The sequence below is a fragment of the Parambassis ranga genome, chromosome 10 (assembly GCF_900634625.1).
Source record: "Parambassis ranga chromosome 10, fParRan2.1, whole genome shotgun sequence".
NCBI lineage: Eukaryota > Metazoa > Chordata > Actinopteri > Ambassidae > Parambassis > Parambassis ranga.
In genome coordinates this window covers 224457-244546 of record NC_041031.1, presented here as the reverse complement: position 1 = coordinate 244546, position 20090 = coordinate 224457, and the positions used below count along the sequence as shown (strand labels likewise).

General features: G+C 42.9%; 1 protein-coding gene across 2 annotated transcripts; it reads right to left on the bottom strand.

The window, feature by feature from the left end:
• Positions 1-1780: 1780 nt before the first annotated feature.
• On the bottom strand, positions 1781-18504 carry rnf103 (ring finger protein 103). 2 transcript variants are annotated; one of them, XM_028415893.1, is made up of 7 exons: positions 17895-18504; positions 15033-15175; positions 13933-14048; positions 12890-13315; positions 12654-12786; positions 4154-4240; positions 1781-3406 (listed from the first exon to the last, which is right to left on the bottom strand). In XM_028415893.1, the coding sequence occupies exons 1-7, from the start codon at positions 18118-18120 to the stop codon at positions 2513-2515; spliced, it is 2025 nt and encodes a 674-aa protein (XP_028271694.1). In that variant the 5' UTR covers positions 18121-18504; the 3' UTR covers positions 1781-2512. The 2 variants fall into 2 exon arrangements, with proteins under 2 accessions (XP_028271694.1, XP_028271695.1); XM_028415894.1 differs by having other exon boundaries at positions 12893-13315.
• Positions 18505-20090: the final 1586 nt, after the last annotated feature.

Here is a 20090-nt window from a genome sequence, read left to right as displayed (position 1 = left end):
GTGTGTCACTTCAATCTACCAGCAGGCTCCTCTCTGTCTTTTACAGAAGCATCCTGTACTAAGTCCACATTAGTACACAAAGCAGTGTAATAACTGTTGCTCCACACAGCTTGTCCCTGTAGAGTGCGAGCAGACAGCCTTTCCTCTGCTGTGAGGGCTTCTCTGTGTGAGGAATCCGGGCCCTTCCCTCAGATTTAGGGTTACATTAAGGCTGTCTGAGCGTGGCTCCAGTCAGTCTGCATAGCAGCCCTGTGAATAACCCACACTGACACACACACCGAGCACAGATATGCTTGCAGTGCAGCTGCTGGACATAAAGTGAGCGCAGGAGAGAAACTCTTTCACTGTTGCACTGAGCGGTCATGACAGCTCTAACACCGCTGACATGTTTAGCGCACGGGTAACGAACAGACACACAGAAAAGGACACACAGACACAGTTCATCTGTGAGGAACTGTCATCAGACTCCACCGCTCACCGACAATTCCTCTGTCCACCTCTGGTTCCTGAAGGCAGCTTTCGGACGCTTAATGTTTCAATAAGTTAGCCTACTTGTTATCCAGGTACTGGTGTGTATGAATAAATCCAGATGTGTGCTGGATTCAGGCGGTAGATCGGGTCTGGACCTCCGGTCTTGCTCTCCGTACTCCCTCCCGGTCGTCTGGAAAGAACGTTCACGTAGTCTACCTTCCAGCACGAACCATAGCCGACAGCTAATCAGATCCACTGCAGAGGGGGCTCACGCTCCTCCAAATCCAATGGCGTCTGACTGGCTGGATCCCTCTCTCACACACACTCTCTCTCTCTCTCTCTCTCTCACACACACACAGACACACACACACACACACACGCTTGCGGTTCCTGTGTGGATCTGTTTAGCTGTATGATGAAGCCTGGTCAACAGCGCCAGCTTTTACCAGCATATTTGTCTCTCAGCACAACAGAGCTCTCCAAGAGATTCGAATGGTCTACATCGCCTCCTGGTGGCACATAGCAGGTGTTGATTTTGATCAGGAAAGCAATATAGTTTTGTTTCATTGTTTTCAGTTTTGTGCAGACATTAAAGAGGTAGGTTAAAGAAGTAGGCCCATAGCTTGTGGAAGTACTTAGATTTGTCTCGAGCCTTTCAAAGCTTCATCTTCAGCTTAAGGGAGCATCATCATATTGAAAGGTGAAGTCAATGAACAGAGCCAGGTGTAGAAGCAACAAACTTGTTCCAACTTCAGCAAGATGATAATCAGCAATTTGATTCTAGTTAGACTGTCTTAACTGGCACAGCAATATGCAGTGTTTGCATATAAAAAGCTGTGCTTCCAAGGAAAAAATAGTTTCGCTGTGGTTATGTAGGCACAGAGACATGCACCTCTGTGAAACCCTGCAGAAGGTGGCTCAGAGGCAACCACTGACACAGTCCTGCATATACAGACTGGGGAAAAATACAACGAATAACAGAGGCTGGGTTGTGTTAACTAATAAATCACAGCTACAATATATTTTGTCAGTTGCAGTTGTCAGTGCTGGTGCAGTTCTAAAAAACAGAATTAGCTTTGCAGCTTGCCAGCAGAGTATAGTTGGCTTTTGCATTATTTGAAAACTGCTTTTTTATTAAGCTTTAACTTCTTAAATGGATAAGCCACCTCCATTTGTATATGTCTCAGTGTAGAATCAGTCCTGTGTGTTTATACCAAGGTTATTTATGTAAAAATGACCACCCTGTTAAGTAAAAGATCTGACAGCACTGCCAAAATACAGGCTTAAAAAATTTTGTCCAGGCTGCCACTGGCATTTTAAAGATGATTTTTATTTATATATTTATTTTCATGGTTATTTTGTATCTACATTGTCTTATGGTTTGTTAAAGTTACTTCTGGCTTTACAAGAATAAGCCCCATCAGGAACATAGAGATGTTTTCAAAAGGTGAAACAAAGCCGACTACAGAGGCATGGCTATTGAAAGGGAACAGCAAACATATAGCAAAGGGACGTGGAATTTGTTTTAAGCAAATCTGTCTTAAAATGGAATTCTCACATTACAGTAAACAGCAGATTGTTGGCAGGGTTGTTTCACCACAAGTTTGAATTTATGTAGACTTTTCCATGTTGCTTAAGACATAAGTACATCCATTCCCTGTAAGCAATGCTAATTACAATGCCCACACATACAGCGAAGACGGTTTGATTTCGCAGTTGACCATGATGCAGGATAGAGCTGACAGTGCTTTCATGCAGTTAGAAATATTTCTATACAGATGACGTCTCTCACTGCCATAAAAAAACAGCAGAATGCTGAAAGGTTAAAAAAGTACTATGGAAATTTCTTTATTGGACTACATAAATTACTGCAAAGACCACTGACAGGGAAGTGATGGTTCTATCAATTATGGTGGAAACAGGACAGAAAACAAGACTTAATATCAACAGCCCTGGTCACTTTTCATGTTTCCCCCTCTTTACTCCAGTAACAGTAAGACTTTTAATAAGGTTGAGGAGACTTAAAGGCTTGAATAGTTGATCAAGCTTGTAGTGTGTTTTCTGTGGAGATTTGTGTGGCTTTCTGCTGTTTATTTTTGTAGCTGGGCCAGCGACAGACAGGGCAGCAATGTCTGCCTGCTGCCAGCCATACCACAATGCACTGCTGGTGGAAGGCATGGCCACAGGGCAGACCCATCAGCAGCTCTTCACTCACAAAGTTTTCCAAACACACCACACATTCTGAGCACTCAAGCATGTCACAGGGCCACACTGAGCAATCACAGTGCTGATGAGGTGTGCTGCAGCCGTCCTCCATACACTGACTCCTGGAGCCTATGTTGCTATAACTGGAGGCCTGTGTGCTGCTGTTGTGACTGTACAGTGACCTCTGGTGACTGTGTGGAGGGTGAGCATGAGAGGAATCCCTCTGCTCTCGGCTCTCTGTGTCTGAGTTGGAGCTATCAGTGTCCTCTGAAACCTCCCCTCTGTGCTGACCAACAGCCCTGAGCCTCCAGGTTGGTAGTGCTTTAATGTAGTCCATGTTTACTAGTGGGCGAAGCCAAAGATCAGGGAAAGCCAAATGCTCTAATAAGAAGTTGGGATCGTCCTCCCAGTCTGAGTGGTCAGATGGAAACTGCTGTAGTGATGCAATGGGGTGAAGCAAATAGGAAGTGTACCAGTCCCACAAACTGGCCAGCCACTCTAGATTGGTGGTGCTGTCCTCCTGGCTCCTAGCACCACAGCGCCTTTTCTTCTCAAAGTAGTCGACCAGCAGGCCATGAGCCAGGTAGGTGGATAGGAAGAGAGCTGGGTGGGATGAGTAGAAGGTCCAATCAGCTCTCACAAGGCTGGCCAACGTGGTGGTGTCAGCATACCGAAGCAGCTTTAGACTGTAGCCATAAAAAGTGTCCAGATAGGGCAGCTGTAGAAGAGCCTAAATGGAGGGAACAATCCATAATTAGTGATCAATTCAGCTAATTTAAAACTGCTTTTAATGTTTTCTAACACTTTGTGCTCAGAGGCGACTTTGATGCAAAACATTATATTGAGAAACTGACACTCCATTAGAGTTGTCTGGAATGTCAACCAAGTGCTGGAACATTTGTTTGCTCATGTGGACTAGGACTGCATTACAATTTTCTTTGTTTAACAACCACTACACAGAAAATGTCTGCTTTGACAGTCAGTTAAAGCTGAAATTGTATCTGAAACTGAAAAGGTTAAGGCATTGAAACATTTTGATGTTAAATTGTTAAAACAAAGTTTTAAAGATGAAAAGCACAAATGAATCAAGAGTCAAAATGTTTATTGTTAATCATTTCTGTAGCTTAAAATGTGTTTCAGGTATAAGGAGATAAATTAACCTCAGAGCCTTTAAATTGTGAATGTAACTCTGCTGCGTGCCTGCCTCTGTATCAGCACATGTAAGCTGAATCCCTTGTTTATGTGTTTGATTGCCCCGTTTGTGTTATGTTCCTTGTGGTTTAGTCTTGTTTGCTGTTTTATTTTGATAGTCTTGTCTTCCTTGTGTTTTCCTATGTGTTTTCAGATAAGAAAATCCTTTATTAGAATTAAGAAAAAAACAAAAAAACAGAAGAAGTTTTATTGCTTTGTAGCAATGAAAACACAAGAAATCAGTAAAGTCAGTAACAAGAATGGTGTATTGTAAAAGATTGCCTACCAGAACAGGAAGCCAGGACACCAAGAGTATGGAGTTGTAGGTTCCAAGTGTTCGGATCAGGACTACAAATCGTTTGACCGTTGCACCCTGTGTATGAAGGTTATTACATAGTACACATATTAATAAAGTGCACAATAGAAAACTGAATAACTATGCTAATGTAAAAAGATATCCTTGACAGTCTTATGTAAAAGCACAAAAGTCACCAGCATATATTATAATTATGACCACCCGCCTAATATGGTGTTGGCCATATTATTGCTCCCAAAACAGCTCTGACCTGTTCAGATATTGGATCAGACTCCACTAGACCTTTGAAGGTATGCTCTGGTATCTGGCCTCCATGGATCTGACATGTTTGTCCAGTACATCACACAGATGCTGGATTGGATTGAGAAGTCAACACCTCAAACTTGCTGTAGGCTCCTGAAACCATTCCTGAACCATTTTTGCTTTGTGGCACAGCGCAATATCCAGCCGAAAGAGGCCACAGCCATCAGGGAATACTATTTCCATGGTCTGCAACAGGGCTTAGGTAGGTGGTACATGTCAAAGTAACATTCACATGGATGGCAGGACCCAAGCTTTCCCAGCAGAACATTGTCCAAAGCATCACACTGCCTCTGCTGGCTTGCCTTTTCCCCCATAGTGCATTCTGGTGCCATGTGTTCCTCAGGGAAGTGGTGCACATGCAGCTAGCTATCCACGTGATCCACATGAAAACATGATTCGTCAGACCAGACCACCTTCTACCATTGCTTCAGGGTTCAGTTCTGATGCTTATTTGTCCATTGTGGTGCTTTTAGTACTGGACAGGGGTCAGCTTGGGCACCCTGACTGGTCTGTCTATGCAGGTCCATACATAACAAATTGCGATGTGCTGTGTGTTCTGACACCTATAAGCACCAGCATTAACTTCTTCAGCAGTTTGAGCAACAGTAGCTCATTTGTTGGATCAGACCACACATCCAGCCTTCACTCCCCACATTAATGAGCCTCTGCCATCCATGACCCTGTCGCCGGTTCACCAGTGTACCAGTACTTTTGATAGATAATAATCACTGTAGACTGGGGACACCACACACGAGCTGCAGTTTTGGAGATGCTCTGACCCAGTCTAGACCTTGTCAAACTTACTCAAGTCCTTATGCTTGCCCCTTTTCTCTGCTTCTCTGATGACAAACTGTTCACTTGCTGCCTAATATGTTCCACCCACTGACAGATCTTTTAGTTCACCTCATCAATGGTTAAATGGTCAACGTTTGTAAAGTGTGTTAATTTATGTAACACTTGGGTGAGGTTTCTTTACCAACATTTCTGCACCATTGTGACATGGCATGGATGCATAAAGACTGCTGAAGTGTTGGTTTTCTTCTTCTAGGAAAAATGGCCTAAGACGGGCTTGACACTAATGACACAGTGTCCTTTCCTGAATATGGTTTTACCGAGTGGCTGTTCAGCTGGTCAGTGACTCATTCAGTGAAGGTTTGCCAACTCCTTTTCAGCAATGACCCACTGAGGCTTACACTACTTGACAGTTGTCAAGTCAGCAGTCTTTTCCAAGATTGTGCTTATGTGCATCGTACAATACCCAGTACTGCTTGAAACGTAATCTTGTCAAACTCTAAATAAAATTTGAATGCAATGTCTGCCTGCTGCCAACCACACCACAATACACTTACATTTTTAAGCTGTAAGAAAAAGTTACAACAGAAAAATTGCTTGGTAGAATCATTATGCATTTTAGATTGTGTGTGATGATTCTAGCTTATTACACTTTTTACTGATGGAAAACATTGAACTTTTTCACAATATTCCAATATTTGAGATGCACCTGTATATTAGAGCCAAACCAATATTTGATCTTATGACACTGGCCTATCATAGATCAGTATCAGTGTATCAGTGTTAGCTGATTAAGGGTGCTCCAATCAATAGTTGCAGATCCTAATAGGCCAATATTAGCTCTAAATTGATCAATGGCACATTCCAAAAAGGCCAAGCGTAGCCAATTTGACGATGTAGTTTAATTTAAGTTTCTCATTTATACTGTAGTAACGCAGTGTGAAACACACAATGACACTGCATTGCACAGACGACCTGTAAACATCTCATTTTGGCCAACAGATAGGGCTGGCTGCTACAGGGGGCTTGAACTTATTCAATAAGTCACCAAAATTCAATCCCTAAATTTATATATTTGTATTTCACTGTGGTCACAATAGGCATGGCCAGATGCCCTAGCAGCACACCCTAGAATGACATCTGGGTCCCAATTAGACCCGACACATACAGACCTACATTTAAGAAATATCTCTTAAAGCCAAGGGTGTAGTTTTGCTTTTGACATTGGTGGGGACCTAAGATTCCAACAGAATTTAACCCTTCCTGCACCCAATGAAAATCTGTTTTTTAGGAAGGAATCAAATTATTGGTGGGGTTGCGTCCCCTCCATCCATACTAAAACTACACCCTTGCTTGAAGGTGTCTCTGATATTAACAGGAAGTCTGTCATAGGGCCGATAAATTCCTAAACTTTAGCATAGCTATGCGGCTTCTTGCCACTGTCAACCTGAAATATTCGCTACTAAGACACTAATGACCACAAGTTATCAAGATCTTTACTCTTCTTTACATGGTTTGCCTTAATTGTACACCTTATTCTGCCACTTACATTGCCACTTATATTTTTTTTTATATTGCTGGAATTGCTAAGACCTGCCAGACCTGCTTTAACTCTACTTTCTTTATGTTTTACTTATTCCAATAATATTAAATAATTCTGTTCTACTGTGTTCTTTGCTGCTGTAATTTCAATCTGCGGGATCAATAAAGTCTGTGTCTGCCTGTCTGTCTTTGACTACATGGAGATGAAAAGGACATGATGCAGTGTTAGATATAGACATGTGTGTCTGTGCATGTTTAAGAGGCAAATGACTGAATAACATGATTAAGTGTAAATGTGTGTAACTGGCATGTTTGTTGCAGTCAGCAATGGGGCTGAATTAAATTTAATATGAATTAATTAATCACTATACCCAAGGCATAAACCTGGTTAGAGTTGGTGTAAACCTTAACTGTGATCGTTTCTAATTCTACAAATTAATTTATCTTTTGTCTTCCTCACAGGTGTCTTTTAATAACATATTAACAAAAGGTACCTGGAAGTAGCGCGTGCCTCAGTGCAGGACCATGTTGAACTAGAACAAGCTTTTTAGAAGAAAATGCTTGCTTAATGTTGAAGTATCTGCTCTGAATATGTTGAAGAGAATAAAATCTGAAAGAATTTTTTAAAGATTTAGTCAGGTGTATGTCTTGAAAAGGATGAAGAAATTGTCAAACTAAAGTTTAATAGAAGGCTGGAATTATATCTGAAGCTGAAGATGGTGACTGGTCAAATTTATTGGGCAGGGTTCTCTCCCCTGCCGGAAGCTCAGGAATTGAGACTCCGTTCTCAGTCTATGCGTCACCAGTGGGTTATTCCTCGAACATTTCAGAGAACGGCTTAAGATTACGGATGCCTCCCTGACGGGCTGGGGTGCTGTCTTAGAAGGCAGGTCTGCCCGCGGCCTTTGGGGTCCGGTGCACTCCACTTGGCACATCAACCGCCTTGTGGCCCTTCCTGCCAGCTTTACAGGACAGGAAGGTCATGGTGAGGACAGACAGTACTGCGGTGGTGTCTTACATCAACCATCAGGGCGGTCTGAGGTCACCGACCTTGCGTGCCCTCCTCTCTTGTGTGCTTGGTCAGAGGGAATGTCTCTGAGGGCCTTCTATCTCTCAGGCACCATGAATGCAGCAGCAGACCTGTTGTCAAGGATGGGCCCTCATCCTGGTGAATTCACCAGATCTGGCGCAGCTTCGGCTAAGCCTCAGTGGATCTCTTTGCCACAGCGGACAATGCCCATTGTCCTCTGTGGTCCACAGGGGCCGACGCACTGAGCCTTTCATGGCCTCAGGTGCTGTTGTATGCCTTTCCATCCACTTGTTGATGACGATTCTCAATCATCCAGGTCATATATGTAGGGAAGATTGAAGCAAGGCGTCTGGATTTGTAGAGTTTTACTTGGCGTTTCACTGCTCATCCGAGCAGCTTCATCAGTTCTACTTCCAGCCTTCCTCCACCGGGTAAGGCTGTTGCAGGCCTGTGTGCTCTTGGTGGCCCGAAATGGCCGCAGAGGCCTTGGATGGCCAAGCTCCAGGAGTTGGCAGCTTCCCACTAGGACAGATTTATTGTCACAAGCGCAAGGCAGGGTGTGGCACTCTCGGCCAAAGTCCCTGAGCCTTCATGAGTGGGCCTTGAATGGCGCCGATGGCGTGATCTTGGGCTGGATAATGATGTAGTGGCTACCTTACAGGCTTCACGGGCTCCCTCCACTCAGTGCTTGTATGCCTGTAGGTGGAGGGTGTTTGAGTGGTGTTCTGAGAGGACAGTTGATCCCTTATCCTGTTGCATGATTATGATACTGTTCTTCCTTTAGCGTCTGTTAGGCCAGGGACAGTCAGAGTCCCCTATTAAGGGGCTCTTGCTGTTTCTTCTGCTCATGGCAGGTGTGATGGCTTGACTCTGGGAGCGCATCCCCTTTGCCACACAGAGGTGTGAGGAGGCAGCGCCCCAGAAAGGGGATGTTGCTCCCTTCCTGGGATCTCTGATGGTCTTCCGGGTGCTCTGCTTGCCTCCATTTGAACCATTGTCTGGTCTGGACCTTCGCCTTCTCAGCCTGAAGGCTATTTTTGTGGTTGCCATCACTTTGGCTAAGTGGGTGAGCCAGCTGGCTGCCCTCTCAGTTGGTACGGTCTGCCTGCAGTTTGGTGAAAACGATGGGGTGGTTCATTTGGTGCCTTTCCAGGCCATCCACCGAATATCCAACTATAGACCGTCTCCCAACTTTGTCACTGGACCCCTTTGGAGTCGTTTTATCCTCCGCCACACCATACGGGGGAGGACGACAGACTTCACTGTTTGTGTCCTGTGAGGGCTCTTAGGTCATATGTAGACCACACTCAGTCCCATCCTTCCACTAACAATCTGTTTATGATTTATGGTGAGGTCACAGTGGGCAGGCCTGTAATGAAACATCGTCTTGCCCATTGGATGGTTGACCTCTTTGCACTGGCCTATATACACAGCCGGGGCAACCTCCCCCATCACGAGTGGTCGCCCACTCTACTCGGGATGGCTGCATCATGGGCACTGTTTAGAGGTGCGTCACTAGAAAAGATGTGTGATGCTGCCGGTTGGGCATCCTCCTCAACCTTTACCAGGTTTTATAGGCTAAACCTGCCTGCATCCACCATCCCCTCAGCTGTTCTAGGAGCTGTGATGGATGGGTGACGTTTGTCAAAGTCACAGTCAGTTTTATTGTCAAACTATATGTGCTGTACATAAAGATAATTTGTTTTTTTGTTTCTTCATTTCTTATGGAGCTTATTATGTTCTGGGTAGTATTACTTGCCCATCACTTCAATGGTTGTCCCAGAATCACTTTCTGTTCAACAACCGTGTAATAGATTATATTGCATTTGCCTGCAATTGTTGCTGTGCTCTGTTCTGTTATTGACAGCTGTTGGGTGCCACTCACCTTGTTTGTGACTGATTTGGCATTTTGTTGTCACAGGGTTACAGGTCCACTGATATGAAATAGAACATTTACGGATGTAAACACGGTTCTATGAATGAAGTGAACCTGTAACCGTCTAGGTCACTCTCTTTCGGTGATTGGCTGGGTGAATTAACCATAACGCTTCTGAACCGAGGGTTGTAGTCACAGGGTTACAGGTTCACTTCATTCATAGAACCATGTTTACATCCGTAAACAATCATTCGCTCAGTTAATAAATGAACCCACACACTGTCACAATCACACACTCGATCTGGTTCTCACATACAGCCTAGAAACTAAGAACCTGCTAGTGTGGTCTCATTAATGACTTTTGATTTTACAATTCCAGACCTATCGCCGTATCACAGTTTAGGACAGCAATCCTACCATTACTCCCTGAAGTCCGATGTATAAGTACTAAAGGGAGTATTAATTTAAATGTTACTCCTGCAGAAATTGACTGCTGTATCAATAACACTGCAGACACATTACACTCAGTTTTAGACAGCATTGCTCCACTGAAGAAGAACACTACAAATCAGAAGAGGCAAGCTCTGTGGTACAACTCAAATATCCGATCGTTGGAACAGTCTACACGAAGGATGGAGAGAGAGTGGTGTTCCTCTAAATCAGATGAATCCCAAAGGGCCTGAAGAGACAGTTTAAGACGTATAAGAAGGCCCTTCTCGTAAAGCTAGGACAGCTTACTACTCATCATTAATAGAAAAAAACAAGAAACACCTACGCTTCTCTTTAACACTGTAGCCAGGCTGATAAAGAGCCACAGGCTCTGTGGAGCCTGCAATTTCTGCAGCTCTTAGTAGTGAAGACGTCACGAGATTCTTTGCCAAATAAATGTACTAATATTAGAGAAAAAAATCAACCATGACCTCTCTGCGACCGCTGAGAATACACCGCTACTTCTAGAAACAGATCCTAATCTAACTCTGGACTGCTTCGTGCCCATAGACCTCCCCAAGCTGACCACCAGCATCAATAAATCTAAACCTACTACCTGTCTTTTAGAAGGATGCTATTCCTCTGATAGGAGACTCCATATTAGGCCCGATCAACCTGTCTCTAACAACAGGATCACAGGCTTTTAATCTGTGTGATCATTCCTAGACTTAAAAAACCTTCACTGGACCCAGACATCTTAGGAAACTATAGACTGATCTCCAACCTCACCTTTATTTTTAAAATACTTGAAAGAGTGGTTGTAAGTCAGTTAAATGACCACCTGCATAGGAACAGTCTCTTTGATGTGTTCCAGTCTGGATTCAGGGCCCATCACAGCACAGAAACAGCAGTGGTTAAAGTCACTAATGACCTCCTCATGGCATCAGACCATGGACTTTTCTCTGTACTTGTTCTACTGGATCTCAGTGCTGCCTTTGACACTGTAGACCACAGCATCTTAGTACACAGATTAGAACATGAGATTAGGATTACAGGACCAGCACTACACTTTTCACAGTTTAAATCATATTTAAATCATATTTATCTGACATTTTACAATGTCTCCTCCCGTACAAGGGTTAATAACAGTGTTCCAAAGGGTTCAGTGCTTGGACCGATCCTGTTCACCCTCTACATGCTCCCTCTAGGAAATATCATTCAGAAGCACGGTATAAACTTTCATTGTTATGCTGATGATACCCAGCTGTATTTATCCACGAAACCTGAAAAACAGAGCGGTTACTCAGACTACAGGCATGACTTAAAATGCCTGTAGTCATGACATAAAAGACTTGATGACCTACAAATTAAACTACAAACTGAGGTCATTGTTTTTGGCTCCAAACATCTCAGAAGTAGATTGATGATAACATTCTCTCTCTGGATGGCATTACTCTGGCCTCCAGTACGACTGTGAGGAACCTCTGAGTTATCTTTGATCAAGACATGTAGTTTATCTCTCATATTAAACACTCACTTTCACCTCTGTAATAATTTGGGGGGCAACAGTGGCGCAGTGGGATAGCAGGGTTGTTGGTGGTTCGATCCCAACTCCTCCCTAGTCACTGTTGTGTGTTCTTGGGCAAGACACTTCACCCTAGCCTGTGGCGCGCCTGGCAGTCCATTTTTTTTTGCTACTTCTAGACTGGACTACTGCAACTCCATAGTGTCAGGATGTCCACATTACTCCATTAACAGTCTGCAGTTGATCCAGAATAAGCAGCTAGAGTTCTAAAAGGAATCAGCAAAGGGATCATATCTCTCCTGTCTCTTCACTGGCTCCCAGTGGGCTCAAAAACTTCAAAATCTTTCTCCTTACCTACAAGGCTCTACATGGACTAGCTCCATTGTATCAGCAGGACCTGATAGTACCGTATGTTCCTAATAGAACTCTTAGATCTCAGAGTGCAGGTTTACTTGTAGTTCCTAGGATTAGAAAAGTAGAATAGGAGGACGAGCCTTTAGCTATCAGGCACTGCTAATATAGAGCCAGTTACCAATTTTACCACTGACACAATCCATTCATTATTCCACACAGTACACACTGTACGGCCAAAAACTGACTTGATTTTTAACCTGCAGTTAAAAAACTAATAGAGATTGCAAAAAGTCTAATATTTAAATTTTAATCAAAATACAAGCACCCATGTCCTTAAAAGCAGAAGAGTTTGGTATTTGATTGGTTCTAATAGCACGAAGCATATGGATGTAGTTAGAAACCTATTTTATTAATGATAATTATAATTAATCAATAATTAATCAAACTATTGCTCCACTGCTCTGCCTTTATGGGTACAGCTATCAATTTTAAAGCCAATACTCACCAGTTATGACCGGGGCCCAATTGATCAGAGCACCTTTGTATCCAATATTAAAGTACTTAACTCCCCCCAAAAATCCCAGCAATGTTCAGTACTGTGTCTGAAGGAGCAAGTGACCTGTGTAATGAAGAGGTCCATCCAGGCCAGCAAGTTGATGAGCACCAGACTGAGGACAAAAAGATCATTAACCTCTGGCTGGACTGAGCGCAGAAAAGTATCCATCGCAGCAAGGGACAGGAACTCCCCAGTGCTGCAGAGAAGAGAAGAGGACAAGAAAAACAGGAAATGAAACAGCGGTCATTAAAGACACATGAATTCTGCCTGTAAATAATCATTTCTATATATTTATTTACCACCTGTTGCCATAGTGATAAACGCCCTCCGGCATGTTGAGGATGTATGCAGGACTCTGCTTCACACCGATCTCCGACAGGCTGCTGTGGTTGTTCCAGTGACGAACGTCCACAAAGATAAACTCAATCCTGCCAGTGAATTTGACAGACAGTGAAGAGAAGAAAGCAGGGGGCTGGGAAAGATGGGCGAACAGAAACATTTTCACAGGGTGAGCTGGGTCAAAGCTCCACTCCTTCATCAGCTGCTCAGAGTGACTGAGGGTTTTGATTCGATGAGCCACATGTGAGGTCATCCAGCGGAAGATATGTTCAGTTTCCATGGTGTGGCCGTTATACTCTTTCAGCATGACTTTGCCCTTTGATGATGAAGTCTGAGGAACAGACATGATGAGAGTGGAGCGCAGCCAGCCACGCTTGATGCATGACCTGATGGATAGCATGGAGAGCCACTGTGTTAGTATGGCACAACATGTAGAACCTATTAATAAAGACTCTAAGATGAACACATTGTCAACATAAAACAGGTATTATGACATTATGATAACTTAATAGCAAGAAAAATCTGCCCAGAACAAGTAGAACCACTTCATTATTCATTGAGGCTTCTTTTGTGCTTTATGTAATGTCGGCATTGTTGAGGAGTATGTAGGATGCCAAAAGTACTGGCATGTTTACATTTGGGTACTTTTGGCATACTAGATCAAATCCTTCTTGATGTAGTAGAATCCAACCCACTATCCTGCATAAAGGAAGATGTGTCAAATGACTGAGCTGTCAAGACATATGAGACAACATATATAGTGAAATATGACAATGATACATGTGGCAGTAATCATTTAATTTAGAATGTTTAAATTATGAGAGCTACAGATTCAAAATTTAGGACCCCATGTGGCGAGGCCATAATTTAACAGTCATGTATGAAGAATAAATGGACGTTTTGAGAACAGTAAGAAGGAGTGATGTGGTTACTGGAACACAGCACTGGTGTGAAGAAAGTTAGAGTAACTGTTGATTGCTTTTGTGCTGTGACACTTTCTCACCTGTAGTCATTAGAGCAGTTGAAGGTTCCAGTTCTGATTCCAAACTGAGACACTTTCTGTACCATCTTCCCCCAGCTGGACTGACTGAGGAGAGCATCCCGATCATTGGCAATGACCTGCAGACACAGAGGGACGTGACAAGGTCACAGAGGGTTGTAAATCTGACTACTGAGCCTTTAAGTACAGCTTTTATGTTGTGTATTTTACCGACTCTAAACTGAGCATTGTGCATTATTCATACATGGACATGTGTATACAGTTATTGTGGCATGCCCAGTTGTAATTAATAATGCAACTGTAGGGTTTGTACCTGCCTGTTAGCTTGACAATAAAGTACATTTAAAAGTCGTCAGAAACGTCTTCAAGAAAACTCTACAAGTCCAGTTGCCTTGCTTCAACCCCTTTGAATGTAAACCATATTCAGCATTGAATAACACATAGCACGATCTTTAGTTAAAAGAGACAGCTGTGCCTCAGGTGGTAAGTGTCCACTAACCACAAGGTTAGCAGGTTGATCCCCTATCCTGCCTGCCCCTCACAAGCCCTTTAAGCACCTTTGTAAATAATTAAAAATAAAAATACACATACAGACTAATTCACAGATGACTGGTTGTCAAAATGATGGTAAAAAGTTGTGCACATTTGCAGGATATAAAACCAAGCCAGCTTAGCAGTTATAGAAGTCAACCAGTCAGAATTCATCCTTATATACATACACAATCATTACCATACCACAGTAAATTCAGAAATTTCAGAAGTATTTAGTGAAAGCTGATGAGACTGTTAAGCAGGGATGTTTATCATGTTAATGTGTGCCAGTGTACACATACTGGATTGTCCATAGAAAAGCTGTTGCCTTCCCTAACTTATACACTGTAATCTGTGTGGAAGCAATGCTCAAAAATCAGTTTGGCGAAACAGACCCCCAGTTGCCAGCCATCCTCAGTGTAAGCTCACAACATTCTAGATTTGCAGATTTACATGTACATTAAAGTGAAGCTAGTGTGGCACTATTGTAAAACTTAAGCTATTCAGAAAGACTTTTAAAAAAACTCATACAGTGTAGTATTCCTGTTCACTGTACTTAAATGTCCACTTACCTGAACAAGCCAGATCCCATCTTTAGTGTCTTCAACTAGTTCATAGAAATGCAATTCTCCACTAAAGTGAATTGAATCTCCTGCCACTGTCTGCTCCTTCTCTTTCTTGATGGCTGAGTACAGCTCCCCTTGTGTCAACTCACCTAGGAGGGAGCAAAGTGCCATTATATGACGTGTCATCCTTAAGTCCCCAACACCATTCAACATACAATATGTGTTATATGTAAGCCCACAAACATAGCAGGCAGAGATATAAACAACAGTTCTAGTCCATGTAGTCTCTAAGCTGCGAAGGTGCGATCTAACAGTACCTTAGGAAAAAGAAGAGGATTAGGTTAAAACGAACTTCTGCATAGATGTCTTTTTTATTGCATGTCGTTTGGCAATGTGTTTTTCTTATTATATTAATTTGATATCTGAGCATCACAGGTATTTACCATACACTCGGTGTTTATATACAGTATATTCAAAACTGCATGAGATAGGTTCCCACTCTTCACTAAAATCATTTTCCAGGACAAGTTCGGTGATGTAAGATGGTTTTGACAGTGTAGAAGGAATATTTGTTTGGTATCATACATGTGTACATGTGTATCACGGGGGTGTGTCTACTCTCAGGCCTCTGGAAGCTGTACCTAGTTCCCCAAAAAAGGGTGCCAAACCTTGTTCTGCTGTACATGCTGACCAGTATGAACAGGTCCGCTGTGAGACACAGAGCTGGCTGACATGACATGATACTGAATTACCATCCAAGCACATCAACACTACTTCTCCCAACTACTACAATTCATTTGTTAAATAATTGACCAACTGTTAATCAATTTTTACAAAAATATATGTACATCACAAACCAATAATCATGGCATTGTGTTGCTATCTCCTATTTCACCACAAGATGTCACTAAAACAAAGCTTTTAATGAATGAACCCATACTCGAGACAATTTATGAAGTGGTTCAATACTGATTCATTGCTTCATTTGCACATCACTAAGACAACATGTTTAACCAAACAGTGCAGACAACAACAGCAAAACAGGGAGAATACAGGGAGCACCGGTTGACAGAGTCTCTCTAGCACTGCACACTGCCCTGACTCACCTGGAGCATCCCAACACCTACGTTTCGATATGTTACGTCCACTCGGGTGTCCCTGAGCCAGGGTCGTAACAGGATATTTGTGGACTTCAGTTCAGACAAGCTGACACTGAAATTCCACAACCTGGGACTGCCTGGCTCTCTGTGCTTCTGGATCAAGGACTTTCTCACCAACAGGCCTCAAAATGGTGAGAATTGGGGACTCCACCTCATCCACACTGATGAGCACAGGCACACCGCAGGGGTCTTTTCACCCTGTTCACGCATGACTGTTCTGCCATTCATCCCACAAACATGGTTGTGAAGTTTGCAGATGACACCACCGTAGTGGGTCTCATAACAGACAATGATGAGACTCACTACAGAGAGGAGATCCAGCACCTGACAGGATGGTGTTCAGACAACAACCTTGTCCTGAACACTAGCAAGACCAAGGTCATTGTGGACTTCCAGGAGGATGGAACACATCCCTCTCCTCATTCATGGGGAGGAGGTGGAGCGTGTGGACAACATCAGGTTCCTGGGCATCCACATCACATCTGACCTGTCTTGGTCCCTGCACTTGTCCCACCTGGTGAAGAAGGCCCAACAAAGGCTCTTCTTCCTCAGGAAGCTCAAGAGGACTAGACTCTCCCCTCAGCTTCTGACAAACTTCTACAGAGCCTCAATAAAAAGCATCCTCTGTCTGAGTGCAACAGTGTGGTTCGGGAGCTGCACAGTGGGTTAGTGAAGGCAGCACAGGGGATTGTGGGGAGTCCTCTCCCACAGCTGGACTCCATATACGACAGCCGGATTCAAAGAAGGGCTGGTTGTATAGCTGCAGACCCCACCTACCCAGGACACGAACCGTTTGTACCTCTTCCCTCTGGACAGAGGTACAGGAGCATTAGAACTCACACCAACAGACTGAGACACAGCTTCATCCCCAGAACTGTGAAATCCATCACCCCCCTTTCCCACCGACAGACTGTACTTTTGAACATTAATATGCTGCAATATATTCATACTGTCACTTTAAAAAAGTTAATTTGAACTGTTAGTTTTACTGCTTTTATTCTTTAATCTATTTTATATTTATTTAGATATATTAAGCCTTTTTTTCATTCCATGTGTCTACCTGTGTGCCTTACGCCAAGAGCTGCTAACACAATTTCATTGTGCCTTGCTGCTCTGCATCTACGTCACACTGCCAGTCACTACCTGTTCATGTGAGAGGTCATGTTCTGTGATGTGGAGAAGCACAGGGAATGACAGACTTTCAGGGCTTACAATGATGCGTGTGCATAAAAACAGACTGCTGTGACGCCTCTGGTCATAGAAGGATGCATTTGCATTTAAATAAAAACAAATGCAAACAAATCATGTTGTGAGCACAAATAAATATATTTAAAAGTGGTATATTAATTTATGTCATAATCATGACATAGAGCCATCCACATGATGGAACAGCAGCCATCAGTCGCAGTTGTGTAATCCAATCAGATTGGGCCCTATCGGGACAGATTTGATGCTTAAAATACTTTGACTATCAATGGTTGAAAAAGTAAACAGTAACAGTTTTATAACCACCCTAAATTAAACAGAACCTTTGCAATAGTGTGCAAGTGCGTCGTATGCATTTTTACCATAATGTTTAGACTAAGGTCGCGTTCAAAAACGTAGGCTTGACCGCAGTTATGATGAGCGCTTGTTGCCACATCCTTGGTAACATTTTAATGACGTCTGCTTACAGAGCCGAACAGACGAACCCAGCACCGACTCTTACCTGACTTCTCCACCAGCTCGCTGACATCGTTCTTCTCAGCCAACCCGGAGTATCCCAGCCCACGACACTCCAGAATGGTCTTCAACTTCTTGTAACTCAGAGTAACTGGGTCGACCAGCTGCGTAGCGAACATACCAGTCTCATACCAAACCACTGTCTCAAAAATCCTCGCAAGCATGAATAACACGATGAAATACAAGAGCAGGAAGAACAGTTTCAACCACATCTTCCAGTCGGACGAGAGGTGCTTTGCGCCTGTGCCCTACAGAGACGTGCTGCACACCCACAGCCACCAGACGCATACATATATGTCTGTCAGGCGTTCATCATATGAAAAGATATTCCCAGACCGTTTCACTTTCAACAGCAGTTTACATTCATGCTAACGGTGACGGCTAAATTAGCTTAGCAGCGCAGGCAGGCCTCGAGGATGCATCACCGAAACGAGCAGGCCTGGCGTTTACTGACGGACCGCGGGTCCCTGCTCAGTATCAGCAGTGAGTGAGCCGGACTGTGGCGGCGGTTCCACACATCACAAACGTCTGAAAACCACACGACCGACTGAACCGATCGGGATCAGCTGTTGTACGCAGGTAGTGACGTGACGTCACATCCGGGTCCACCGCAAGCATGTAAACAAAGCACAAATGAAGTCTTAGAAGTGCAAATACATGAGTTACTAGTTCTGCATAAATTGGAATGTAAACACATCTTACAGTCATGGACAGCCTACACTACATTTACATGTGTTTCATCCGATTCTGTACAAAGGTAAAGTGATGGGCAGGTCCCTGTTCAGAAGCCAATCCACCCTACAGCCTAAATACCATTTTAGATTCAAACCCCCTCAGGTTACATCGCTGTAACGGTTTACCTGAACTTGAAATCTTAAATTGTATACAGTTGATATTCAAATGTTTGGACAGCCAGCCTGAGCCACTGCTGTTTTTATTGCATGCTGGAGAGCCTTCCTGTCCCAAAGCTAGTTTACCGCGAGTAGCAAACAAATCTGTCTTTCCTTTGTAAATTTGCGATGAAAAGTCCTAATTGACCCGTTATGAGCCTGCTTAACTGTCAATATCTAGGTGATGTATATGTTGTATACAGTGGTGGAGGAAGTACTGAAGCTTGGTACTTAAGTAAAAGTACAAATAACCAGCAAAATATATACTCGAGTAAAAGTAGAAGTGCTACATCAACAATCCTACATAAGTAAAGTCTAAAGTACTGACTTTTAAATGTACTTAAAGTATTAAAAGTAAAGGTACTCACGCACTGAATATATATTATTGATTTCCATTGCAAAGGATCTGAACAGGTTAAAATAATCAAAGAAATCATCTTAAATTAAAATGGACCATGTGTAGTTAATGTACATGTTCAGTACAGAAAGCTTTGAAATGTACCCAGAAGCAGCTATGGACAGGTCTGTGTGTCATGAGGCAGGCTGTGGGCATAAAGTGAACAGAGAGGCTGGTAATAAAAAAACAGGCATTCAGCATGTTTACTGTGTCAGTGTTCCTGCCTTAGATTAATGTTATGATTCATGTTAATCAGACATTAATGGATGGACCTGTGTTAGACAGTGTCATAGCTCACTGAGCCAGAGCACACCACCTCCATGCAGAGTCTGACCTCACATCAGTCCAGCAGTACAGTCCAGCACAGCTGTATGAACCCAACTGCATTCATAAATGTACTTGTAACTACAGACATTGTAAAGATTTGTATTGGAGTAGAAAGTACAGATAGTACAGAGAAGTACAGAAGAGCTGCAAAATGTATTGGAGTAAAAGTATGCACTATTATTTTTACTTAGGTGAAGTATAAATACATAAAAATTTACTTAAGTACATTAACGAAGTACAAATACTTAGTTACATTCCACCACTGGTTATATACATCTATTGTATATACCGCACAGGGAGGCCATCTTGGAGACTATGTCTACATAGGTTGTACAAAATCCTCTGTAATTCTGTTTCCCTTTATAAGAATGAAGTGAAACTTGGCAGCAATAATGTCCACAAGCTTAGCTACAGCTTGATATAGCTTTGGTGCTACAACTGTATCATTTCAAGAAGATATTCATTGGAAAAGTGAATTTTCAACGGACAAAAAATATTGTTCATTTTTGCTGTGTGCCATCTTAATTTACAAAGAGCATACAAACTAATACAATAATAATAATATAAA